The sequence below is a fragment of the Heterodontus francisci genome, chromosome 43 (assembly GCF_036365525.1).
Source record: "Heterodontus francisci isolate sHetFra1 chromosome 43, sHetFra1.hap1, whole genome shotgun sequence".
In the NCBI taxonomy this organism is placed as follows: Eukaryota; Metazoa; Chordata; class Chondrichthyes; order Heterodontiformes; family Heterodontidae; genus Heterodontus; species Heterodontus francisci.
This window is the reverse complement of record NC_090413.1, coordinates 28,443,122-28,470,362: the sequence shown is the minus strand read 5'-3', so window position 1 is coordinate 28,470,362 and position 27,241 is coordinate 28,443,122. Positions and strand designations below refer to the sequence as shown.

The window sequence follows — 27,241 nt, the reverse complement described above, 5'->3', positions numbered from 1 at the left end:
TCATCTCCCAAACCTGTGACCCCTACCACCTAGAAGGACAAGGGCAGCAGATGCACAGAAACACCGCCACCTGCAAGTTCCCCTCCAAGCCACACAACATCCTGATTTCACTGTCAGAGTCAAAATCCTGGAACTCCCTCCCCAACAGCACTGTGGGAGTAACACCACACGGACTGCAGCGATTCAAGGCGGCTGCTCACCACCACCATCTCAAGGGCAATTAGGGATGGACAATAAATGTTGGCTTTGCCAGCAACACCCACATCTTATGGAATGAATTAAATTTAAAAAAAACGCTGATAAGTAGCTTCCCCCCTCATCCTCCTTCCTGGGATGTAGTAAATTCCAATGTGGTCTGGTAAAGTGATTGTGGCTGCCCCCCAGGACTAGCTACTTTGGTCATTCTCCATATGCAAGTCTAAGCAGTTTTTTGTTTAGGTGGTGGGGGTGGTCACCTCAGCTCAACCTGACCCTGACCCCATAAATATCTCCAGTCCTGGCTGGGCTTGACCCTCCATACCCCGATTCTAATGATAGGCCCATCAGAGCCAAAATCAAACAACTCAGCACAAAGCAGTAACTGGGCAAGCTTTGAGAAATGCAACTGCTCTGAAATCGTAAACATCTCCAAGTTGGCTGTGGCATGGGTTAAAGTGAAAAGCCTTCTCTATTCTACCCTAACAACCTGCCTGAACCCAATCATCAGACCACATACACTAAGTCGATACTGCAATTTCCCACAGCAAGCAACCCTTTGACCTCCACAAGATTAACATAGTTTCCATTTCCTCTGGTTGTTATTTTAGTGCGCTGGTTAATACATGTACACCATTCCTCTTTTGTGTCATGACAATGCAGTTAGCTGATTTGAAATAGAAAAAGCTGTTTTAAAATAGTACTGACACAACCGGTTTTACGAGTGTTCTACAAAACAGAGCAAATTAATCATTCTAATGCCAAACTAGACATCTCTATGTGATGGACTCAATTTAGTTTCTCCAACTCTCAAAATATATATATCTGTCCCTCTTGCCCTACAATCACTAGGCACTGAGTCCAGGACAGCAGCTGTCACAGACCCATCCCATAGCAACAGTATAGCGCTGCTTACCTCCAACACAAAGTCACGTTTAGTTACATCCACAACAGGCTGGCAGTAGTGAGGGTCCAAATACAGCAAGAAATCATCTGCAAAATGATAGCACCAATTACTTCATATTCTGTTTCATTACAACTCAGATTTCCACTGATGATAAAAATAATCTCAGCTGGCATGGCCTTAGGGGCAATACAACAGAGTTCAGTGTTCCTAGGCCTAGAGGGCAGAAGGAGACTAAAAATTAACAAAACATCCTTGAGAACTATACCATGACACCTACTGTAAGTGTGTCTGGACATTCACACAGGATTGGTTCTATTACTGAATAGTCAAATATCATTTATTACTAGTTTAACTTCGTCTGGTGCCCAACTCTGTACTGACCTCACCCAACTGATCACTGTTATACAAGCCCAGATATTCAGTATTGATAGGATATTTGTCTGTAAGGTGTGTTACAGCCTGCACACTGTCCAGTAATCACTGGTAAGGAAGCCCTGGCTGTTTTTTCTGCCTCTTTACACCAGGGCACTGAGGCCATTAAGGAGCTATATAGCCAAAGGATCTAACCTGGGACCTTGATAATCGGGCTCAGATACAAACAAACAAGAAAAATCCATCATATCCAACAAACTCATCCCAATCCAGTCTACCTGCTCCCCACCCATCCCTCTTTGTGCTGATCCCTGGGAAAAGCAAAAAAAGACAGAAAAAAACCTGTTGCCAATGCAGGGAAAATTCTGCGAAATTCCTCTGTGATACATCACGACCTAAACTAAGTAACCCTATAACTAGAAATGTTCCCTTCTCTCAGGAACTTGCCAAGTTCCTTTTCAAAGGACTGCAGCAGCCCCATACTCATCACATCACAGAAATTTGTTCTGGCTCTCTCTGAAAAGAAATACTTCCTGGGATCTAAAATAACTCTTTGCCTTCATATAGCTACAGACCAAATGCTGGAAGGTGGGATTAGGCTGGGTGGCTCGTTTTTTGGTCAGCGCAGACACGATGGGCCAAGTGGCCTCTTTCTGAGCCATAAACTTTCTATGATAGCTCTATAGAATCCAAATAACCTAATGCGACTGCATCCAAGTCCTTTCATTTAAAAATAAATCCTATTCACTCTGAGCCAAGGTTTCTTAAAAGTAAAAAAAAAAATCCTAAACCCTCAAACTAAAGAATTTCAGATTTACTATTATCCCAGTCAGCTCTCCTCTTCACCCTGTTCACAGTCTCCAGCTCCTTCACCATATGCAAGTACCAACACTGAGCTCAATGCTCCAAATTCACCACAGCCTACTATTTCCTAAGTACACTGATTTTCATTTTGTATTCAATGGTCTGAGCAATGCAATCATATTTGTTTTTTTCTACAGCTGCCTAATGATTAATCATTAAAGCTGCACATTCAGCTACTACTCCCAACTCACTTTCCTGATCACCTTAGTTTATTCACAGGCCAGCTCAGACCATTGTGCCTTTCCAGTCAGATGGAGAATGAAAACTATCTACTCTACTCCAAAACATACCTTGAAAACCAATGAAGTAAAGCGAGTGCTTGGGTTTCCCACCGATGATTCCAATGCAACATTCGAGCTTCAGAATCTCCTATAAACAAGCAAGGATTAGACTCCTGGTACATTACTGTGCCATTTGCTTAGCAAGTTCACCAGAAAGTTGAGACAAGGAGGTACACCTGAGCACACCAGTAGGGATACTGTAAGAACTGGCCACAATCAGGAGAAAGACAAAATCCTGCACAGCAGGGAGAATGTTAGGGACGAACGTTGCTGTATGTGAAGGGTGTCATTAATGCCAACTCATTTAAATATATGGAGCTATGTTTAAGTTGGACATCAAAATACACTGCATTTTAAAGCAAAATGAGTGATTACTACTCAGTGTGTGAGAGAGTTGCAAGCACAGGTCACACTGAAAGATTTATAACCCAATCATTCCAGCTGTATTGCCTACCTTCACACACTGCATGTATACTGGGTTGAGATTTTCTCCTCCAAGTCGAACAGGCACTAGGATAATGACAGACTTCCAATCCAAACCAGGAACTGTTCCACCCTTTAACTGTATCTCACAGAGATTCAATACGTCTCCTTTGTACACTGTCTCAGAAGGGGAAAAAAAAGTTGCCAACTTCCAAGTTGCCACAACAAGAAGCATTCTGCTTAGAACCATATAAAACTTCTATACATATACAGCGGAACCTCGTTTATCCACCATCCCAAAATCGGCACTCCATTATCTGGCAGAATTGTTGTAGGATTCAGAATTGGAGCTTCCAAAACTTAGTGAAAAAAAATTTAATTCCTAGAAATAAAACATTTAAAACACATACTGCAGACCTGAGATCCATCGACCATCAGCTACCATTTCCCCTTCATTATGTCACAGAATGATAACATTCAACATCATTGCATTGCCAAGAGGCCATTTAAGCAAGTTGTTTTGCCCACTTTGTTCCACTTGCAGTCTGAGCTACAGTTGAATGGTCAGGTGTAGGTGTCAGTGGTAGCATTCTCACCTCCAAGTTAGGAGCTCATTGGTTCAAGTTCTCCTTGCCCTCTCAGCTGAATGCAAAAGATTCCACGGCATTATTGTAACAACAGCAGGGGAGTTCTCCTGGTGCCCTGGCCAACACTTAATCCTGAACCAACATTACTGATATAGACTATCTGGTTATTTACCTCATTGCTGTTTTTGGGACCTTGCTGTGTGTATGTTAGCTGCTGCATTTCCAGCATTACAACAGTGCCCACAATTCAAAAGCATCCCAGTGTCTATAAGGCACTTTGGGACATACTGAGGTTACAAAAGGTGCTATATAAATGCAATTTCTTTCTTCATCGAGAAGGATCTGTGTGTTTTCCTATCAATGAGGGGGGCAGAAGCAGTGCATCTCCATCTAACCTTTAATGGCAAGAGTATGATTAATAAATCATTGGAAGACAGCAAATTATTCTAATTAATGGGTATAGGATGTTACTTCAGAGAAGCTCTTCCAAAGCACAAGGAACTGAAAGCTAGGGCAAGATATGGATAAACAATGGATGACTGGTTCTTCAGGAGGTAAATCCATGTGCATGTCTACAGATTCCTGAAGGTGGCAGGACAGGTAGTTAGAGTGGTGAAGGCGGCTTATGGAATGCTTTCCTTTATTGGCCGAGGTATAGAATACAAAAGCAGGGATATAATGCTGGAACTGTATAAAATGCTGGTTAGGCCGCAGCTGGAGTACTGCATACAGTTCTGGTCACCACATTACAGGAAGGACATAATTGCTCTGGAGAGAGTACAGAGGAGATTTACAAGAATGTTGCCAGGGCTTGAAAATTGCAGCTATGAGGAAAGATTGGATAGGCTAGGGTTGCTTTCCTCAGGAGGCTGAGGGATGACTTAATTGAGGTGTACAAAATTATGAGGGGCCTAGATAGACAGGAAGGACCTGTTTCCCCCTAGCAGAGAGGTCAAATACAAGGGGGCACAGATTTAAAGTGACTGGTACAAGGATTAGTGGGGACATGAAGAAAAACTTTTTCACCGAGTGGGTGGTGGGTGTCTGGAATTCACTGCCAGGTATAGTGATGGAGGCAGAAACCCTCAACTCATTTAAAAGGTACCTGGATCCGCATCTGAAGTGCTGCAACCTGCAAGGCTACGGACCCAATGCTGGAAGGTGGGATTAGATTGGGCGACAAGTTTTTTCAGCTGGCGCAGACACAATAGGCCTTTTACTGTGCCGTAACTTTTCTATGGTTCTAACCTTTTCAGGCTGGAATGTTACATCAGATACTTGAGATACTTTTAAGCTTCTTCCTCACCCCTCCCAAAAAGTATAGCTCATTAATTACTGCAACAGAAGGAAAAACTGAAGGAGAAGATCATCTTGGGCCACTCTCACGCACCGCCATCCTCCCCGCTGATGGCAAAGCTTTTGCAGCAGCACTGAATAGTGTGAACACCCATAACAAACTCAAGAATGTGTGACTCAAGAGTTTTCTGTGTGCTGTGTAAATATACCCTTAAAGAAAGGCCCTGAATTTCAGCACAAATCCTAGTGCACAGTGCTATGGAGAGGGGATGGGCTCCTCGGAGTTTAATCAACACACCATTCAGAATTAAGCAGCTGGACTAATGCCTTTGAGCAGCTGAATGGAAAATTCAGGTGGTTAGTGGCTTGGGAATAGGTTGGTTATTATACACTGTCATGCAGCTGTCCAGGCAGATGGAGAACTAATATCATAAAATGGCGCAGCAGACTAGGAGGCCATTCAGCGCATCGTGTCTGAGCTATCCAACTAGTGACCCTCCCAGCATCTTTCCATAGCCCTGCAATTTGTTTTTCCCTTCAAGTGTTTATCCAATTCCCTTTTGAAAGTTACTGCTGAATCTACATCCACTGGCCTTTCAGGCAGCACATTCCAGATCACAACTCACTGGGTAAAACAAAAGTTTTGTGTCACTGCTGGTTCTTTTGCCACTCACCTTTAACCTATGACCTCTGGTTACTGACCCTTCTGTCACTGGAAACAGTTTCATGATTTTGAACACCTCTATCAAATCTCCCGTATGATATAAATAAAACTACTGAGCAACTAACTCCACCAACAGTAACTCCTATGAAAAAGCTATTCAAAGGACTCGTATCCTCACTGAGTAATAAGTAGTGCAGTACTAAATGTATACTCCTCTAAGGACCACTGTGCACACTCACCTGTGCAGTCCTGTGCTACATAGACAGTAATGTTAAGAGATTCAGAGTCTTCAGTTTTTTCAACTGCTCTCCTGAAAGAAATGGAGAATTAGGATAGTGAGAACCAAAAAAACAACTGCAGTGATAAAAACATAACTGCAATCAAATTCAGCTCTCTAATCTCAGACGTATCCTGGGGTGCAATTGTACAGGTGCCAGCAACTTTTCAGCACCTCAGCCAAGTGACATTCCTTTGTGTGCGCGCGGAGGCAGTGTAACAGTATTGAACAATGGGAGTCACTGTAGCCCCAACCTGATCCTGTCCTGTCTCAGTGCCTGCACAGAGGCAATTTCTAGCAGTAGTCAGTGGACAGTGATCAAGGGAAAAGAGCCTGGGTTTATGTTATTGTGCATTGCACTGGTCAGTGAACGTACCCACAAACTATCAGAGGAGCTAATCACGCGGCAGGAAGTGAGGAAAAGGGTGGTAAAATTTGGCACTTATGACTCAGTTCCCAGCGACCTTGTGTCAAAAACTTATATGTAATTTCTGTCATCAAGTGCTGGAACTTATGATCCACTCTTCACCTTTCAAATCAGTCAGCCAAGTGTCAGCTTGGTTCAGTGGTTGCACTGTTGTCTGAGTTAGGAGATTTTTGGGCTCAAGTCTCTCTCTAGAACTTAAACAGACAATTCAGTTGATACCACAGTGCTGTACTGAGGAAGTGCCACGTTTTTAAAAGGTGCTGTACTTCGAGTGAGGCATGAAACCAAGGCCCTGTCCATCTGTTTGGATGAATATAAAAGGTTCCATGGCACTACTCGAGGAACAACAGCGAGTTCTTGCTGTCCTGTCCAACATTCATTCCTCAACAAACACCACCAAAACAGAAACAGGTTATTCATCTCATTTTCTGTTTGTGGGATCTTATAATCACAAATTGGCTGCTACATTTAATATATATATTATATAACATATAAATATTACATATTACTCCTACATACATGACACAAAACTTGGAAGTGAGGAGGATAGTGATAGACTTCAAAAGGACACAGACAGGCTGGTGGAATGGGTGAACAAGTGGAAGATGAAATTTAATGCAGACAAGAATGAGATTAATCGCTTGCAGCAGGACATAGATAGGCTAGCTGAACGGGCAGCGAGGTGACAGATGGAATTTAATACTGACAAATGTGAGGTGATGCATTTTGGCAGAAGGATTAGGGAGAGGCAACATAAACTTAATAGCACAGTTGGAAAGAGTGTGCAGGAACAGGAGGACCTGGGGGTTCTATTGCATCGAGCTTTGAAGGTGGCAGCACAAATTGAGAGTGTGGTTAGTAAAGCATATGGGATCTTGGTCTTCATAAATAGAGGCATTGAGTACAAATGTGGGGAAGTTATGCTGAACCTTTATAAAGCTGTGGTTAGGCCTCAACTGGAGCATTCCATCCAGTTCTGGTTACACTTGAGGAAGGATGTGAGGATCCTTGAGAGGGTGCAGAGATTTACCAGAATTGGTCCAGGGATGGAAGACTTTAGTCACAAGGTTAGGTTGGAAAAGCTGGGTTTGTTCTCCTTAGAACAAAGTTGGTTAAGGGGAGATTTAATAGAAATGTACAAGATTATGGCAGACTTAGATAAGTTAGACAAGGAAAAACTGTTCCCATTAACTAATGATACAAGGACTAGGGGACACAATTGAAAGTTTTGGGCAAAAGATGCAGGGGGAATATGAGGAAGCACAGCGGGTGGTAAGGACCTGAAACTTGCTGCCCACAAGGGTGGTGGAAGTGGAGACGATCAATGACTTCAAGAGGAAATTAAATGACCACCTGACAGAAATAGACTTGCAGGGCCATGGGAATCGAGCCAGGTAGCGGGACTGACTGCACAGCTCCATGGAGAGCCAGCATAGACTCGACAGGCTGAATGGTCTCCTTCTGTGCTGTGAATGACTCTATGACATTTGCCTATATAACGGCGTCTACATTTCCAAAGCATTTTGCAACTGAGGGATTACTGTTGGACACGCTGACAATTCGAAAGGTGCTGTATTAATGCAAGTTTTTTCTTCGCTGCTGTCGCAGGCAGGCTTTACTCACTTGATTATGTGAGCAACAATGGATGGGCCATACCAGTCCCCAGCCTTCTTCCCAGACCTCTTCCCATATTCCACCAACTGATGTACTCCAAATGGAGCCTTGGGGTGATCTCCAAACCACGAAATGATTTTCCGGTGCTCCAACTCCTCTTTATCCATATTGTGCTGGTCAATGTTGGCCCGCCTCCATGCTCGTGCATGCGTTTGTGTCACGGTGGTTCTCTGCGTATCCCTGAGGCTTCTATTTCTGTCCAATTGTGAGCCAAGGACCTCAGAGAAGATTGGCCAATTTAAAGTGTTTGATTTGGATGGCGATCTAAACTCAGTTTCTGATTCAACAGAGAGTAACGCATCAGGCCAGGTCCAGTCTGAAAGAAAAAGATCATTTACAAACCAGAACTGTTGTCAATATCACAGAACTTAAATTCATTTTAGCGAGCACGATTCTCCTGGTATCAGGCTGTTCTCCGGCACATCAAGTGGTCATTTTCAGTAAAAAGGCTTAGTCATTGGGTAATGGCAGCCTATTCAATAGTGGCAAGGATGTATCGCATCCAAGGGTGATCCTGTCCTCGTCCGACACATGCATACTTTTCAGCAGCAGTGGTTAGATAGCAATCAGGAGCAGGAATCTGCACTGAATTTTCTCCTCAGCTTAAAGGCTGTAAAGTCAATTGTACAATGTTTACTGTTAACCTCAGCATTGCCCACAGATTAAGTCTGGGACCTTCTAGTCTGTATGGCAGAGCTCTCGGCACATTAGGGAAACAAGTATTCAATTCTAAAACATATTTTAAATGTAGGAAATAAAGTTGGACTTTAATGAGGTTTGCATGTTCAAATTCTCTCTTAGATTTCGGTCTCAGAGTCACTCCAAGATCTGCATTATTCCTTTGCTATGTATTGCAATATGCTGACAAACACATTAATTGTAATGTTACATGAGCTTTCATCTTAGTGGATTAAGCATTGCTCAGTGCATTTCTTTGCCTCATAGACCAAGTCTGATCTTTGGGCTGTACTGAGTTAAGTGATTTCAAATGGTCAGCAATTAAGGCTAGAGTCTTCTGTGGCACCCTTGGCTAGAGGTCATGGGGCGGGGAGAAAACAGAGTGAGTGTCACGCAGGATTACTGATTGCAGATTACTACTCACAGGTGCCTATGGAAAGTGCCTGTATGTAGATGACAGGAAAAGGCAGAATAGTGTTCAGCTGTGATGCCTCACTTGGGTAAATAGCATGGCACCTATTCCCCAGGCTTCCAGGTATAAAAATGGCCACTTGGACAACTATTGCACACACCTGTGGACTGCTTCTCAGCAACAGTCAGTGCATTCAAGAGAGGAGAGAGTAAAGCATAAACCAAATGATGCAAGACTTACTTCGAGACAGAAGATGGACAAGAAGTCCTTGAGCCAGCAGCATCTGTCCACTGCGTAACATGCAACCCCAACCACAGTCTGTGGTCCACACAGAACCCTCCAGCTGAGGAAATTCACGCCTGTACGTCAACCAGATCCGCGAGGCAAAGTCCTTCCGGAATGATTCCACCGAGGGAGGAGGGGAATTTTGGTTGTTTCCTGTCTCATAACCAGTCTCTGAGTTTGAGGATGAATCAGCTGCTGGGAAAGGGAAGCAGATGGTGATATTATTAGCAGTTCTGGCAGTTAACAGCTGACAAAGTCACAGTGTGTCCCAGCCCCAGATATGAACACAATACCTTCTGACTCAAAGCAGTAGCACCGTCCCAGAAGAAAAATGGGGGAAGTTTTGCTGAAGTTTGTTCTGCCTTTCACCACCCAACCTATGAAGACACAGAAATGAAACAGGTTACCACAGCCGGTTACTGAGGATAATCCTCCCTATGGCATATACTGGTGACACCACTGGCAAAGGGCGAGGGAAAGATATTAAAGCCAGAAGTATGAGGTGACTGGATTAACATCAGTAGAGACACATGTATTAAACCTGATCATTTTACACGTGTGGTCAGGTCTCTCATTCTCTCCCATTCAGGAACACGTCCAAGCCAGTTCCCTGATCACAACTGTCAGCACTTACTTGAAAGATTAAAAAAGTGTTTATTCCAACTCTAAATATTAAAATTAAAATCAAGATATGCAGAGTTAGTTGATTAGGGCAGCAGTGATAATGAGAGTTAGCATCAGATCCAGTAACTGCTGCTATAATGTACATGAAAAAGTCAAGTGAGAGCATGTTGTCTCTCAATGGTCATTTAGGTACTGGAGGAAGGACATGACACGGCACTTTCAGGACAGGACTGCAAACGAGAGAGGAAAGAAATAATGTCTGAAACATTTCCATCTTTGCAAAAAGTTCCTCACCATATTTAACATTATTCCATGCTGTCATCAGCTTAGCTTTAATCTTGTCCACCTCGTCTGGTTCATTCTGCTGTGGCTTTTCTGCTGGACTACAATGGCCATTCCAGCCATTCTCATGATCGGTGGGTACTGGGAGCAATTGCCTCTTTGAGTCTGAGGGACACAGGTCTTCCTGGCTTTGGATGTACTGAACGGAGGAAGGCGAGACGGAATTCATTGGTCACGTGGTTAACTGTCATAAGACACAGCATTGGTGGGCAGTGCATTTATTCCTTTGCCTCTTGGCCATCTAGGTTATAGCAAGAAAAGCCTAGAAGAGAGAGAAAATACACACAAAGGAAGAAATTAAAATCCATCAAAGTGAAATTCATAAGGACACAGACCTACAAGCCAAGGAAACATATACGGGAGGCGGAAGACTTGATCAAGTTCGGAAAGGACGACGGGGTAGCCAATTTTGGCTTGTGTGTTCTTTAGGGTTCAGTTATTCTGCTTGGTACAAAATATGTCTGTAAACTATTGAGTTAACACTGGCGATTGCTCCACAATGAGTACGAGTTTGCTGTGAATTACAAAACCCAGGGATGGTACAAATGGCCAGGTGGCACTGTGATAAGGCGATGACATAGAAGATGGAAGAAAGAAACACTTACCGGATATTTCCAGCATTCTCTAGTTTTATTTTAGATTTCTAATGTATTTTGCTTTTGAGTTAGCTCTATTGGCTGCCTAATAAAGTTTTCATGGATTTAAAGTTTGATGAATGTTCTTGCATCAGGGAAGCTGACTGTATTGCAGTTGTTAAAGTAGTAACATTAACAGGCTTTTCTGATGAAGGGATACAACCCATAATGGTAAACTATCTTTTCAGAAGCTGATGGATCTGTTGTGCATTTCTAGTCTTTTCTGTCCCGTAAATTCCAAGTTACACAGCATAAAATCACCCGGAGGTATAGACCAGGTTAATAAAAAGCTCAATTATAAATCACAATAGTCACTTTCAAACAACTAAGGGAAGTGGAACAGTACAAGTAGTAAATGTACCCTCAGGTGAAGTAACCAATTAATACATAGTCTATTTGTTACACATACAGACAGTGCTAGGACAGTCTGTGCTGTTACAGGTACAGTCAGTGCTGGGTCTTCTCATAAATAACCTTCAATGCTAGAGTAATGGTGTATTTCAGTACTCCCATTCCAGGCTTGAAAAGGGTACCAGTAATGGCCTCAACCTTGCTTCCATATAACTTAATTTTGCAGTAGAGAACCTCAGTTGTGTGGTCACTGCACCAATTCTCTTATTTCAGTTCATTCAAAATGCCACAGCAACACTAACGCCAACTCCCCACCCCCACAGCTTCGGAACTACCAGCTTTGTGAGACCCTTTTGCCAAACAGGAATTATGGTGCCTGCTGCAAGATACATTCATGGGCATCTGGTGAGGACAGGGTCAGCATCAGGATCAGGATCAGCTCTGAAGCCTTCCACAGACAAACAGTCTGCTTACAGTCGAGGTTTTTTTCCCACTATTTCAAGATTATATCTAAAAAATCTGCATGATCAAGAGTACTGTGAGGTAATCAAAATAATTGTCACCATTTGATTGACAGGAGTGTACAAAGTGGATAACCTATCTGGGACAGTATCAAGGCAACAATCTTAACTACAAATAAATCATTGGCAGAAAATCATTTGGAAAGAAAATTCAGAGATAATTCCCTTGAATTCCAACTCTTTGTTCTGCCATGCTTGGTCACTTCTCCAAGCTTTGGCTTTAAAACGATTTGGAGGGCCAGGGTCCAGCATGCAGGACAATACCAAGACTGAAAAGGCCTGGAGAGAAAGACAAAATAATTCAAGCTGTTGTGATTTGTGAGGCTCAACTCAGGATTTAAAAGCCTGTAAAATGTAGGAGTAGATGAGTTTTACAGATCAGAGGTCCTGGGAAAAAAATCAAATTCAAGTAGCAGACTGCACAATGAGTCTGATCTCAATTACCGACTTTGGCTCCCAGGCAACACCTCAATTTTAAAATTCCCATCCTTATTTTCAAATCCCTCCTTATCTCTGGAACCTCATCCAGCCCTACAATCCTCAGAGATATCTATGCTCCTCCAATCCTGGCCTACTGCACATCCCCGATTTTAATCACTCCATCTCTGACAGCCTTCAGCTGCCAAAGCCCTAAACCCCTCTACATCTCTCTCCTCCTTTAAGATGCTCATTAAAAACTACCTCTTTGACCAAGCTTTGGGGAAAAAAGGAAAAAAAAAACCTAGACTGTCAGCAGACTGTTTGTCTCTGGAAGGCTTCAGAACTGAGCCTCACCCTGTCCTCACCAGATGCCCGTGCAGGTGCCCTAAATCCTGTCCTAATAACTTAGGTGGCTCAGTGTCCAATTTTGTTTGATAACACTCCTGTGAAGCACCTTGGGATGTTTTCCAATGTTAAAAATATAAACACAAGTTGTTGTCAACATAGTGCGAGTGAGAAGATACTGCTCAATTGCAAACAGTGACTAATATAGTTAATGTTAATGACAACTCTTATAACCCCTAAGATAGCATGTTAGTACTCTGACAACAACTGCAATGCCATCAACTGCATTGACGCTCGAGCAGAAAAGGACAATACCAAGCAACTTCAAAAAAAAATTTTCAATGGCAGTTTGCATTCCTATTAACCAGAGTAAACAGGTAAAAGAACTGAAGTAAATACTTTGTGGCTGCCTTACCAGCAAATGTGGTTATACAGCTGACCGTGCTCAATAATTTAGAGTTACAAGAAGTGGAAAACAGTGAAGCATATGAAATCTTTAACACCCCAGAAACTATTATATTTAAATCAGCATATGCTCTTCAAAAATAATTTGGCAAATAATAAGCCTGCCAAATAAAGTCGAATGAAACATGTCACAACATCACAGAAACTTCATCATATCACTGGAACTCACATCACACCTATAATGGGGCACAGCTATTTCCTCATTTCCCACCCTCGACACAATACCAGTAAAACTGTACTAAAAATTCTTGCTAATATTTTCCTCTATGAATTGCAAACAAATCAAATAATAGAACATTTATCAGTTTGATAATATCTCTGAAGGAGTTACCGTCTCCCAATCCAACTTTAATGTACAGAAAAGCAATTCCACCTCTAACACTATTGTTTTGGCACTATATATCTTGCTGCTGTGCTGTTTTACCCCACACTTCCAAATTCCAATGTGACATTTTACACACCTAAATCCTCAGTGTGAATAGTAAAGATGCATTGCAACAGCGCCTATTCAGAATTTTATTCTAAAAACCTTCCAAAAAATTTGTGGGACTCCTCACTTCCCTCACAATTCCTCCCTCCTCCAATTAACAGGTTTTTAAAACCCACATTCACCACCTAATCACTCCTGAACTGTCTCATCTTCGCTCCCACACTGTTCACTTCTGATCTCTGTAGGCTACTGGACTTTCATGTAGATTTATGTATTTATTTATTGAAACAAAAAGCAATCGCTATCTCCAGAATCAAATAATCTCTCAACTAAATTTGGTTCCCAATGAACAAAATAAAGGTCAAGATATTATTTCCTGGTAATGTACTAACTAAGCTTACATCCTCACATGTAAACTGATCAGCAAAGATACACATAAGAACTAGGAGCAGCAGCAGGCCATTCGGCCCCGAGCCCGTTCCGCCATTCGATAAGATCACGGCTGATCTAATTGTGGCCTTAACTCCACTTTCCTGTCTGCCCCCATAACCCTGGACTCCCTTGTAGATCAAAAATCTGTCTAACTCAGCCTTGAAGATATTCAATGACCCAGCCTCCTATGCTTGCTGGGGAAGAGAATTCCAAAGATTAACAACCCTCTGAGAGGAGAAATTCCTCCTCATCTCCATCTTAAAAGGGAGACCCCTTATTTTGAATCTGTACCATCTAGTTCGAGATTCCCCCACAAGGGAAACGTCCTCTCAGCATCTAGCCTGTCAAGTCTGCTCAGAATCTTACATGTTCAATTAGATCACCTCTCATTCTTCTAAATTCCAATGAGTATAGGTACAATCTGCTCAACCTTTCCTCATAAGACAACCCCTTCATCCCAGGAATCAACCAAGTGAACCTTCTCTGAATTGCTTCTAATGCAAGTATATCCCTCCTTAAGTAAGGAGACCAAAACTGTACGCAGTACTATGGGTGCGGTCTCACCAATGCCCTGTACAACTGTAACAAGACTTCCCTACTTTTATATTCCACCCTCCCTCTCTTGCAATAAAGGCCAACATTCCATTTGCCTTCCTAATTACTTGCTGTACCTGCATTCTGACTTTGTGATTCATGTACAAGGACACCCAGATCCCTCTGTACCTTAGCATTCTGCAGTCTCTCTCCATGTAAATACTTGCTATTCTTCCTGCCAAAGTGGGCAACCTCACAATTTCCTACATTATATTCCAACTGCCGAACTTTTGTCCACTCATTCAACCTTTTATCCCTTTGCAGACACTTTGTGTCTTCCTCACAACTTGCTTTCCTACCTAACTTTGTATCGTCTGCAAATTTGGCTATAATACACTCGGCCCCTTCATCCAAGGCACTAATACAGATCGTAAATAGTTGAGGCCCCCAGCACTGATCCTTGTGGCACTCCACTTGTTAGTTTGCCATTTATCTCGACTCCGTTTCCTGTTAGTTAGCCAATCCTCTATTCATGCTGATATATCACCCCACAACACCACAAGCTCTTATCTTATGTGGCACCTTATTAAATGCCTTTTGGAAATCCAAAGACACTACATCTGCTGGTTCTCCTTTATCTACCCTGCTTGTTACATCCTCAAAGAACTCTAATAAATTTGTCAAAAACAATTTTCCTTTCATAAAACCATGACTCTGCCTGATTGCATTATGATTTTCTAAATGTCCTGCTACTTCTTCCTGAATAATGGACTCTAGCATTTTCCCAATTACAGATGTTAGGCCAACCAGCCTACAGTTTGCTGCTTTCGGTCACACCCCCCTTTCTTGAATAGAGCTGTTACAGTTTTCCAGTGTGCTGGGACCTTTCCAGAATCTAAGGTATTTTGGAAGATTACAACAAATGCATCCAATATCTGAAGCCACTTCTTTTAAGACCCTCGGATGCAGGCCATCAGGTCCAGGAGACTTGTCAGCCTTTAGTCCCATTAGTTTTCCTAGTCATTTTTCTCTAGTGTTAGTGATTGTTTTAAGTTCCTCCCTCCCTTTTGCCTCTTGATTTTCTGCTACTCTTGGGATGCTTTTTGTGTCTTCTACTGTGAAGGCAGATACAAAATACTGGTTCAAAGTCTCTACCATTTCCTTGTTCCCCATTACTAATTCCCCAGTCACATCCTCTTAGGGACCAACACTTACTTTAGCTACTGTCTTCCTCTTTATATGTTTGTAGAAGCTTTTACTGTCTGCTTTTATATTTCTTGTTAGTTTATTCTCCTAATTTCTCCCTCTATAACTTTTTAATCATCTTCCATTGGTTTCTAAAATTGTCCCAATCTTCTGGCCTACCACTAATCTTTGTAGTATTTTACACCAGCAAAAATAAATCCAACGATCGACATGGGGAAGTGATTCCAAAACAACAAATTTGATGAGAGTCCAGTGGTTGAGAGCTGTAAATTACTGTTTGAGATGTCAGCACAAGGGATGAATATTAGGAGTGAGGTTTCTGAGCAGAAACAGTTTGCAAACCGCCTCCCCCCTCGACATTTAGGACTTGGAGGGAGAGCTGTGACCATCATGTGTACATTCTGAACCAACATGAAGTGGAAGCTGACGGCCTTTTAAACCACTCCTGGGCGTTCTACTCTCTGTTAAAATATCAGAAAGTCAATAAGTAAACATTGTGTGAAGCTGCCACAAAACTAAAGGTCACCGCCACCAACTTGCCCCCACTTTGGCGAGAGCTTTGATTGGCATCTGTATGGACCAATCACACATCAGATCTAGCCTGATTGACAGCCAACTAGCCAATTGCTGTGCAAACTGACACTGGACCCGCCCCCCCCCCCCCGGTGACCGTCAGCTTGAGTTGAGGCGCGTCTCCAAGCCGCTGCTTTATTGTGGATATTTTATTTAAAGCGCTCACCTTAACCCATTTCTCTCGTTAAAAATTGGTTTTCAGCAGCTTCGTTTCGGTTGATTGGAGGTTAAACTGCTAATTTAGCCATAGTTTATGCGCCCTCCTGTCAAGCGTCAGACAAACTGACCGGACAGCCATTCCCTGACGACCATTATCATCACTGAAGGTAGAGAGCGGCGCCCGACCAGAAACTCTTGACCGGCGCCGCGACAGCGCCTCCTGCAGCCCGGGAGGAGCGTGAACGCCGCGACAGCGCCTCCTGCAGCCCGGGAGGAGCAGGAGCGTGAACGCCGCGACAGCGCCTCCTGCAGCCCGGGAGGAGCCGGAGAATGGGCGCTGCTACAACGCCACCTGCAGCTTGGGAAGAATTGCTGCATCCAGGAGTGGCCAGATGCAGTCTTTAGGATTACGGGATAGTCATAAAAACATAAAGCATGCAGACATTATTTAGTCCTCATTTTGAAGTCATAAGTTCTATCTCTATTATGAAATATTTTGAGTTTCTACTATTAATAACAGTTGTAAAGCAAAGGTTCCTGCAATCTGAGAAGTAGAGAATTGGAGTTTCTCTGCAGGACTGGCTGTGGCGCTGCAGCGCAACCACTGGCAAAGGATTGCAATTACAATGTGACAAGTTTACATAGACGATCTCCATTACAAATGTGGATGTAATATATAATAGAAAAAGCTGACACAAAGTGTAACCACTGGAAGTATGTAAGTAGATAGAACGTGCATGAAGACGTAACATTTTAAATAAAAATGCCATTCATTCCTCACTGCCAGATGACTTCTGGAGGTGTTATGACAGATGAGTATTCTGTCACACCCCGCAACCCCCAACATTTAGCCGTTCTGAATACAAATCCAGGAGACCACATGGACTATGCCAGATCTCCCAATCTCAGAAGTCTCAGCTCAATATCTGCCTAACATAGCTCTCATTATCAACTGCAAAGTGGCGCAGGCCCTCTGTGGCAGTGTGGTCAGTGACACACAAAATACAGAGTAACTGATGCCACTGAACAAGGGATTCCCCTTGACCATTAGCTCCCATTGAGAAGAATAATATCTCCAACTGCAGCAGTCTTACAGTCTCCTCCTGAACAAACCAGCTTCACAGCTGACATGAGTTTCCCCAACCAGCATCAAATTAATAATTCAAATTCTGTGCTTTGTTTTGTATCCCTCGAATGTTTTCTACTTTTCTTCTGCAGAAGTGAGAGTGTGGCTCCGTTACTAACATTCTCACCTCTTGATTCTGAAGGCTATGTACTAAAGACTGACTCCAGGAGTGGAGCACAGAATCTATGCTCTAACACTTAAGTGCATTACCCAAGGAGTGCTGATTTTCAGATGAAATGCTAAACGAAGACCCCATCTGTGGTTCAGGTGGTCAACCCACAGCACAATTTGAAAAAGAGTATGGAGCTCTCCCTGTGTCTAGGACAACATTATTCCCTCAACCAACACCAGCTCAAACAAATGAAATAGCTAGTCGTCTCATAATTTTTTTTGAGAGGTCTTACTGTGTTCCTAATGGTTGCAGTGTTTACCCTCAGAAAGCAACACCCCAAATTGTCTCTTTGTAAATGAAGTGCATTAGGTGGTTTGAATAAATGCAAGTTCTTTACTGTTGAAGACATTGATCCATGCCAAGTACTGTTCAAGGGCACCAATAGCAGATCTCAATACACCCAATGAATGTTGGTAAGATATTTCAGTGTGTCGGGCATTACAGAATGCAACAAATATCTGCATCGAATATCTATGCACCTGAACTTTCCCAGCCGGGTTCATAGCATAGTAAGCAGGGACCCGTCAAATACGCCCTCCCTAACCCAGGATACCGCAGCCAATTATGGGATCAACACAACAGCTGACATCAGCCAACCCAACATAGGCCAGGGGTCAGCACGGGCAACCCAACACAGGCCAGGGGTCAGCACGGGCAACCCAACACAGGCCAGGGGTCAACACGGGCAACCCAACACAGGGCAGGGGTCAACACGGGCAACCCAACACAGGGCAGGGGTCAACACAGGCAACACAACACAGGGCAGGGGTCAACATGGCCACCCAGAGACCAATGGGTCAACATGGGCAGCCCAACACAGGGCAGGCGTCATACATAGTCATCTGTACAGCTTGGCTACAGAAATGGGCCTTGAAGGAAAATAATCAAATGGATCTTTAAGATGTTGCACTGGACAAGTTTGTATTTCACAGCCCCTTTAAAAAAACACATGCACACATACTGACTGTCAAGACAAAGGTGCAAAACTCAAACAAGCAGAGATCCAAACTAAGGAAAAGTTCAGATCCAACAGGCACACACAAAGAAAGGTTTTTTAACCAGTGTAGCTGTTGAACTGCTAAATTATATAATACTGTGAGGGCAATGGACATTTCCATATAGAGGTCGACTGAGATGGGTGTTGCCAACAGCAGTTTCACTGCACTCTCACAAGCCTTGAAGAAGCAAGCAGGATCTGAAATTCCAAGTCATAGTTCCACAGCGGCACATTTTCACAAAATAAAATCTTTCTGCTCCTCTGCTTTCAGTATCTTTTGTTCTAACAGCTGACTGACTCTTTGATACAAGTACATATAGCATTGTGCACCCACTACCCAGTCCACAGGCTCTGTGCTCTTCCCATTACAACTTGCATTTCTTTGGTGTCTTTAGTATAATAAAACGTCTCAAGGTGCTTCACAGTAGCTTAATGAAATATAAAATTGACACTGAACTGGACCTTTCACATTATGCAGGAAGGGTACAAGGTTATAGGGAGCATTACAGCCAGGCTCAACACTACCCTCACCCCACATCCAGTACTACAAGTGTCAGCCTGGATTTTTGGGCTGAAGTCACTGAAGTGGGGCTTAAACCAAGACCTTCTGACTCAGAAGCAAGCATGTTACCCACTGAGCTATGGCTGACACCTCAAACCATGCAAAGCAAAAGTGTAAACTTTTAGCAGCAAGTTAATACTGTTGACTTTGCAGGAATGCTAAAAGAACACAAGATGTGCCTGTATCTCTAACAAGGTCTTCCTCAGAGTACAAGTGTACTGCGATGTGTAACGCAATGGGATTCCAGTCTTGGTCATACCATCTGGGGAAGGTGCTGAGAGACAGAAGTGCTGCTCCGCAAGGTCGGAGTGAAATCAGATCAAGTTGGATACGAGGAGAAATGGGCACTCTTATGCCTGCTGTCTCAAAGCTTCCCAGCAGATTACAGTGCCACACTGACGGGGAATAGCTTAGCTCTCAAAATAAACTGCTAGCGCACTAAGCTTTGCTTACCTTACAGGCAGCTTTAAAAAGAAAACTTGGTACACAAAGCAACTGTGTGGGGAATAAAAGTGAACCAAGCTTTGGTAGAACTGACAGAAATAAGCACGACAGCCTCACTGGGTAACTGGCCTGCAGCTGCTACTCACACTAGAATGTTTACTAAAGCACAACACTGTGTATGAAATTTGCATCAGCAGGTGGTTTAACATCCAATGCTTTGAGCTTTCAGTGCCAACTGTTGGCACCAGTCTCACCTCAGTAAGAAGCTTCTAAACACTAAAGCTCCACTTCAGTACCTGAGCACATAATCCAGGCTGACGCTCTGCATTGTCAGAGGTGCTGCATTTCTGGTAAGACACTAAACTGAAGTCCCGTCTGCCCTCTAAGATGAATATAAAAGATCCCTTGGTACTGTTCAAAGAGCAGGAGAGGAATTCTCCTAGAATCCATAACTAAGACCATGAAAACAGATTGGTCATTGCTGCTTGGGGGATCAGTCTGTGCACAAATTAGAAATAACACTTTAAAAAGCAGTCAATTACTCTAAAGTGCTTTGGGATATTGCAAAGCTGCGAAAATCACTACATGAATGAAGTTCTCTCTCGCTTCCAAAACTAAAGCATCTGGAGAGAGCACTTTGAGTTTGTGTAACACTGGGATGTCAGTGCAGGTGTGGGACTGGCACTGATGATGTGGCGGCAGCAAGAATTGGAGGAATAAAGTACAAAAAGGACATCTGACTTAGAGTAAAATGTACCAGCTTACATGCCATTTAATACCACTACAAGGCTGTTCTTTTTAACCACATAGAACATTGTGTGCTTTGAACAGTTGTGAGCAAGGCTCGTGACCTTAAGCAGGTTTATGACTTTTGAATAAAAACAGAATTGTGAAATCTGATTCCAAAACAATAGAAAAAAAATTCCTGGAAACCTGTATAACAAAAATGGAATTGAGTCAAAATAAACAGGTGTCCTTAATTGTAAATGGACGAAATCTCAGAAAGCAATTGGCAAATTCAAAACAATTAATATTAATTTGATCTGGTAAACCCGCGTCCTTGGGATATGGATTATATTCAAATTTACCAAATCAAAACAAAAAATGAAAGCTCGACAAGGGTTAGTATTGAAATATTTTTATTTCTCCTCTGGTGCTGTTATCAGAACAGATTACAACTATATAAACCAACTAAAAACTACACCAACAATGTAACTAAAACACGGCACAAACCAAACAACCATCACAAGATTCAACCGCATCAGAAATGCAACATTGTCACTGAACAGTTTGGCAATATTAGAAAGTCTTCGAAACTAAACCTTCCCAATACTGAGAACTTGCAGTTTGTAAATAGAAATATCAGTTAAAATAAATTAATAGCAATGTGACGACTGGCCTTTGAGAACGCTCCTGGAAACGTAGAATCCTCAGAAATTGCCAATATTTTTAAATTTTCTTTATTCTTTGTATTATTTTGTTTCCTTTTGTATCTTCTCTGATTCATTCTTGGTTTTATCCACCCTGTTAGTAATTGGGTTTGTTTTGCAATTTTATTTGTTCTTGTTTATTCAGACAGGGTAGGGACTAAGATTGTCCATGGTCTGATTGAGAGGTGAGGGAGGGGATGGAACCAGTATCTAAGGGGCAGAGTTTGTGGCGAGAACCAAAACACTGGCTGGGACATTGATCTTTTCAATGTTCAGAACAAATCTGAGCCTCATGCAGGACTCAATCGCCAAACAGGCAGACAACACAGAAATGGTCAAGGGAGGTGTCACAACAGAGCGATCAATCACATCGAAGACTATGGAAAGTTTGATGTGGATAAAGATGGAAACTGCAGCACGGTGTGCTCGTGACTTAGACCAGGGCAGTCTCAACAATAACTTGCATTATGTAGCCTTTTTAAAGTAGTAAAAGGCCCCAAGGTGCTTCACAGGAGCAATGATCAAACTAAATTTGTTACTGAGCCACACTGGGTGATCTGACAGGTACCAAAAGCTTGATCAAGTAGATTGGTTTTAAGGAGCATCTTAAAGGAGGAGAAGGAGGAAGAGAGGTTTACAAAGGGAATTCCAGAGCTTAGGGCCTCGGCAGCTGCCAATGGTAGAATCAGGTATGTGCAAAAAGCAAGAATTGGAGAATTTAATGCAATTTAGGACACAGGCACCAGGGTTTTGGATGACCTCAGGTTTACAGAGGGTGCAAGGTGAGAGGCTGGCTACGAGAACATTGGAATAATTAAATTTGAAGGTAACGAGGGCATGGATGAGGGTTTCAGCAGTGGATGAGCTGAGATAGGGGTGGAGTCACGTTGGTAGAAATAGGTGGTTTTGGCAGTGGAGCTGAAGTGTGTTCAGAAGCTCATTTTGGCGTCAAATAGGACATTAAGACTGCGAACAGTCTGGTTCAGCCTTGGACAGTTGCCAAGGAGAGGGCTGCAACTGATAGCTACAGAACAGAGTACGTGACGGGGACTGAAGTCAATGGAGTCACTCCAATATTTAATTGGAGGAAATTTCTGCTCATCCAGTACTGGATGTCAGATAAGCAGTCTGACAAATCAGACAGTGCAGGGGTTGAGAGAGGTGGTGGTGAGGTAGAGCTGAATGTTGTCAGCACACATGTGGAAACTGAAGTGTTTTCAGATGATGTTACCAGATGCCAATGAGAAACAGAAAGAGTCCAACGATAGATCCTTGGGGGACAGCAGAGGTAACGGTGCAGGAGCTGGAAGAGAAGCCATTGCAGGTGATTCCCTGGCTACAACTGGATAGTTAAGAATGGAACCAATGCTGTGAGATGGTCAACAGCCAAACTCAAAAGAGAATTGTTAGTGATGTTGGGGCTGTGCTCTGGGATAGGCAGGACAGAATGGTCTTGTGACATTATTGGCCCAGGAGACTGGCTCAAAGCATCAACATCCAAACAGTCAGATGATCACAATTGGCCAATGAGTTTGGTCATAAGGGAAGTCAATTCTTTTACATTATATATAGGAAGTAGAGATATGAATTATTAGAAATGATAAACTTTATTTTCAATAGCAATGAAACAAAGCTGCCAAATAAAATTACTTAGCTTAATGGTATAACGATTACTGAAGAGTTTAACTATTGTTCATAGGCTGTCAGGACCTAGTAATGTAAACCATTTGGTTAACCACATAGTGTGCCCACTCTTGTGGTCTAAGGTCTGTGTGTCATGCTGTTTACCAGTCTTGCAATGTGCGGTAAGGGTATGCTGCAATTGGATATATTTCTGAATGGTTTTCCTCCTTGGAATTCCCTCACCTCTATACAGATTGCTGCAGTCCCATCTATCACATTCATCCAAATGAGAATGGCAAATTCCAAAGATACTGAGCATCAACGAACCAGAAATCCAATCTGCCAAGGAGCCAATGCAAATCACTTCCTTTCTATTTCACCTCTGCTCAGCAGTCTGTGTGTGTGCCTTGTCTTAATACACTCCAAACTCAATCACATTAGTCCATGGCAATTTTGTGCACTCGCCACCCCATGTCCCCCAACCCCCAAAGGTCTGGGGGTGCACACATTGCTGGCATGGATTTTGGGCGACTCATTTTCTCAGCGGTGGGTTAGGGTGGTGCTGGTGCTTCCATTAATTGAAACACGATGCTCTAGCCCTAGTTGTACAGTTGGCAAACCCCAACCCTCCCCGGTCACAAGTCAAACCAGTGCCAGGTTAACAGATGGCAGCAGTCCCCTGTTAAAATTTAGGCATAGAATCCATGTCAGGGAAATCGTTGGTGACAGTGCAGTTCGGTAAACTCTGCCGGATTCTCTGCAGCTCCCCCTCAGAGTACGGGTTTCCATTCAGGTTGAGTTTGGTCAGTGATGGAAGGCCAGTACAAACAGCCAAAAGCTTCTCAACAGTAATCTGGTCACAGTACTCGAAGCACAGTGACTGGAGGGAGAGCAGGCCCCCGAGACAGGCCAGGCCTGCGTCAGTCATGGAGCAGAAGTTCGTGAGGTCTAAAGTGCGGAGCTGCGTCAGGTGCCGGGCAATGTGACGCAGTGAGTCATCTGAGATGTTGCAGCCGTGCAGCTTGAGATGGACAACTTCCGAGAGAGACTCGGCCGACTTCTCGATCCCAGAGTCGGTCACCCTGTAGGTGCCAGAGAGGATCAGCATCTTCAGGGCTGTGCGAGACGCAAGGTTCTGGAGGTGCTGATCAGAGAAGTTCGGCACATTGTCCACCTCCAGATTTTTGATGCGAGGCGGGATGCGGGTCCCATTGGATGTTGCTGCCACTCTGAACCAATGCAATGGGATCTCACAGTGCGTCAACTCCAGACAGAGCAACGATGGAGGCAGACACTCGTAACTGATACCTCGCAGGTTCATCTCAATCAGCCGGAGCTCACTCAGGTTTGGGCAGCGTTTCCCAATCTCCAACAGTAAGGCTTCAGTCAGGGACTCGTGCTTCTTGACAGAATGAAGGACACCTTTTACCCTTAGAGTCCGCAGAGTGCCACCCAGGTAATGTCTGACCAGGTGCCAGAGTATCCGTGAATTTACCTGGAAAGAGCAGCGTCAAACTATTAGTGATTTGTACAAGAGACATTCTGAGAAGACATTAATTTATTTTGGTAGAAAGGTTTCGGGGTGAGAATTCTGAGCTGGGACACAAACATATTCTCAACGTTTGCAAATAATGTTACCAGTGGGAATCACAAGGGCTGCCTTGTGGTAGGGAGAAGCTTTTTTCTCTGATGAGAGGTTAAACATCTTTACACAAAGGGTAGTGGAAATCTGGAACTCGAGAAAATCATTACCTTTTAATTATTGATGACATTTGCATGCAGTGAAAAAGTCTCCTTAATTTTGAAGTTGCCATTTGAATCTTTAGAAGCGTACAGCTTCAAACTGCACCCAATATCTCCCTGGGCAAAAATCTGAGAGAGTCGGAAATCTTTAACTAAAATATTCACTTGTATGTAACTGTTTTTCTTACCTTGTATGGGGTTAAATTAACATCTTTCCAGAGTCCTTTATCATAAGCTAATCTTCTCCATCTTTTGCAAACTCTGTGGAAGTACAAAATAAGAATGTGTCAAGCTTAACAACTGATCGGCTTCACATTCTGGCTGCTGCATATAGCAACTAACACGCCAGTTTGCCTCAGTTAGTGACACTCCTGCCTCGGGGTCAGAAGGTTGAGTGTACCTTCCCCGGCCCAGCCAGGGTTTCAGCTCTTTGAGACTCCTTTATCATTCAGGTAGTTGATAGCTGATCTGTACTTCAACTCCGGTTGCTCCATATTCCCTGATTCCCTCAGTGCACAAAACTCTAACAACCTCAGTCTTGAAATCCCCAACTGACTCCCAGCATCCACAGTCTCAACAGACCCCTCCCAATTGGCAAGGCTCGAATTTTAAGATTCTGCAACCTCATTCCTGATTTCACTCACTCGAGAAAATAGCTTCTCTCTCTCTCCCTCCTTTAAACATTTCAATCAATCACCCATCGACTTTCTTCTGTTAAGGAAATACAAGCCAAGCTGATAAAGTTTGTCCTTATACTTTAACTCTAAGTCCCGGTATTGCTCTGGTGAATCTGGTACACTCCCCAAGGTCAATATATCCTTCTTGAGGTTGGTGCCCAGGACTGAACTCTCTGCTCCTGAGGAAGGTCTGACCAAACCGCTATACAACTGCAGCATAACTTCCTCCCATTTGCCCCCAATGCAGTGCTGAGGGAGTGCTGCATTGTCAAGGATAATCAGCTGCATTCCACGCGATATGTAAAGAGCAGGGAATTCCCCTGGAATCCTGGGCATTATTCCCAACTATCATAACCCAAATAAAAACAAGAAATGCTGGAACCACTCAGCAGGTCTGGCAGCATCTGTGGAAAGAGAAGCAGAGTTAACATTTCGGGTCAGTGACCCTTCTTCGGAACTCAACCCAAAAGCGGTTTAGTTGGCAGTTCACATCACAGCTGGAGAGAGTTGCAATGTTCACCTAGATGACAGTCATTCATTGGGAATTATTTTCAGACGTTTTGATGAAAACAATGCTGTAAAAAATGAAAGTATCATCCGATTTATTTTTTGGCTAGGATTGGTCAGGGGTAGCAGGGGAAGCAGAATTCAGCCTGAAGCGGGAACCCTGGCCATTACCGGCTACTGTACCCCAGGGAGAGGCAGCACTTTCAGGAGAGGAAAGGGTGCTTTACCCCAGGGAGGGTCAGAGCCGAGAGGAGGGTGTAACAATCAATAATTAACTCCCACTACAGACTTTTTTTTCCAAAATGATTCAGCTGCTTGTTACACCCACTTCTCAGCTCTGACACTTCCTGGGGTACATTTCCCCCTTTCCTGAAGGTGCCGGCTCTCCCTGTGGTACAGTTCCTCCTCTCCTGAAGGTGCTGACTCTCCCTGGGGTACAATTCCCCCTCTCCTGAAGGTGCTGACTCTCCCTGGGGTACAATTCCCCCTCTCCTGAAGGTGCTGACTCTCCCTGGGGTACAATTCCCTCTCTCCTGAAGGTGTTGACACTCCCTGGGGTACAATTCCCCCTCTCCTGAAGGTGCTGACTCTCTCTGGGGTACAATTCCCCCTCTCCTGAAGGTGCTGACTCTCCCTGGGGTACAATTCCCCCTCTCCTGAAGGTGCTGACTCTCTCTGGGGTACAATTCCCCCTCTCCTGAAGGTGCTGACTCTCCCTGGGGTACAATTCCCCCTCTCCTGAAGGTGCTGACTCTCCCTGGGGTACAATTCCCCCTCTCCTGAAGGTGCTGACTCTCCCTGGGGTACAATTCCCCCTCTCCTGAAGGTGCTGACACTCCCTGGGGTACAATTCCCTCTCTCCTGAAGGTGTTGACACTCCCTGGGGTACAGTTCCCTCTCTCCTGAAGGTGTTGACACTCCCTGGGGTACAGTTCCTCCTCTCCTGAAGATGTTGACTCTCCCTGGGGTACAATTCCCCCTCTCCTGAGATCTGTCACGATGAAGAAATGTCAGCAGAGTGATTGAGGTGGTCGGAGTCTCCGACACAGAGCGACAGCCCGACAATGTTAGGCGGAGAGGAGGCGACAGTCCCGGCTACTGGGGGGTGAGCGAGTGTCGCCCCCTGAGGAGCCCAGGCCCGGCCCACACATCCGCCACCCCCGGGCCTGTCTCTGCCCTCCTCTCCCCTAGGCCGGTACCTGCTGATCCGGAGCAGGTCCCGGGTTGACAGGTAGGACAGGATTTCCACCAACACATTCTCCGGCAGCGAGTTCAACGTTGCCTTTTCCGCCAACACTGCGGCCATTTTCAGCAGCAGGTACAAAGTGATCGACAACATCCGCCTGGCAGGGAAACACACACAAGACAGCCGGGAAGCGGGCGCCGCCTCCCCGGGAGACCTCCCACCACAGCGCCCCCCGCCGCATGGGAGTCACTCCTCCCCTCACAGCGCCCCCCGCCGCATGGGAGTCACTCCTCCCCGCACAGCGCCCCCGCCGCATGGGAGTCACTCCTCTCCGCACAGCGCCCCCGCCGCATGGGAGTCACTCCTCCCCGCACAGCGCCCCCGCCGCATGGGAG

At 44.1% G+C, this 27,241-nt stretch overlaps 2 protein-coding genes across 4 annotated transcripts in view; both read right to left on the bottom strand.

Moving 5' to 3' along the window:
* The window catches only part of LOC137355779 (cysteine protease atg4da-like), a 28,807-nt gene extending 12,261 nt beyond the window's left edge, over nt 1–16,546 (bottom strand). The window contains exons 1-9 of one of the 3 annotated variants that reach the window (XM_068021283.1): nt 16,387–16,546; nt 10,261–10,570; nt 9,636–9,719; nt 9,298–9,537; nt 7,917–8,283; nt 5,829–5,899; nt 3,074–3,219; nt 2,629–2,707; nt 1,112–1,188 (exon numbers count right to left, since the gene is read on the bottom strand). In XM_068021283.1, the coding sequence (XP_067877384.1) occupies nt 1,112–1,188; nt 2,629–2,707; nt 3,074–3,219; nt 5,829–5,899; nt 7,917–8,283; nt 9,298–9,537; nt 9,636–9,719; nt 10,261–10,477 (1,281 nt within the window). In that variant the 5' untranslated portion in view covers nt 10,478–10,570; nt 16,387–16,546. The remainder of the gene's footprint in view (nt 1–1,111; nt 1,189–2,628; nt 2,708–3,073; nt 3,220–5,828; nt 5,900–7,916; nt 8,284–9,297; nt 9,538–9,635; nt 9,720–10,260; nt 10,571–16,386) is intronic. The other 2 variants (XM_068021284.1, XM_068021285.1) reach the window with 2 other exon arrangements.
* A 4,284-nt stretch (nt 16,547–20,830) lies between these two features.
* On the bottom strand, nt 20,831–27,026 carry LOC137355778 (F-box/LRR-repeat protein 12-like). Its single transcript, XM_068021281.1, has 3 exons — nt 26,860–27,026; nt 24,665–24,737; nt 20,831–24,228 (listed from the first exon to the last, which is right to left on the bottom strand). The coding sequence occupies exons 1-3, from the start codon at nt 26,997–26,999 to the stop codon at nt 23,416–23,418; spliced, it is 1,026 nt and encodes a 341-aa protein (XP_067877382.1). The 5' UTR covers nt 27,000–27,026; the 3' UTR covers nt 20,831–23,415.
* Between the last annotated feature and the right edge of the window lie 215 nt (nt 27,027–27,241).

Coding starts and splice junctions, on each gene's coding strand:
- LOC137355778 (XM_068021281.1), bottom strand. CDS start 26,999: ATGTTGTCGATCACTTTGTACCTGCTGCTGAAAATGGCCGCAGTGTTG. Junction 24,738..26,859: donor GACCTGCTCCGGATCAGCAG/GTACCGGCCTAG, acceptor GTACTTCCACAG/AGTTTGCAAAAGATGGAGAA. Junction 24,229..24,664: donor TTAATTTAACCCCATACAAG/GTAAGAAAAACA, acceptor TGCTCTTTCCAG/GTAAATTCACGGATACTCTG.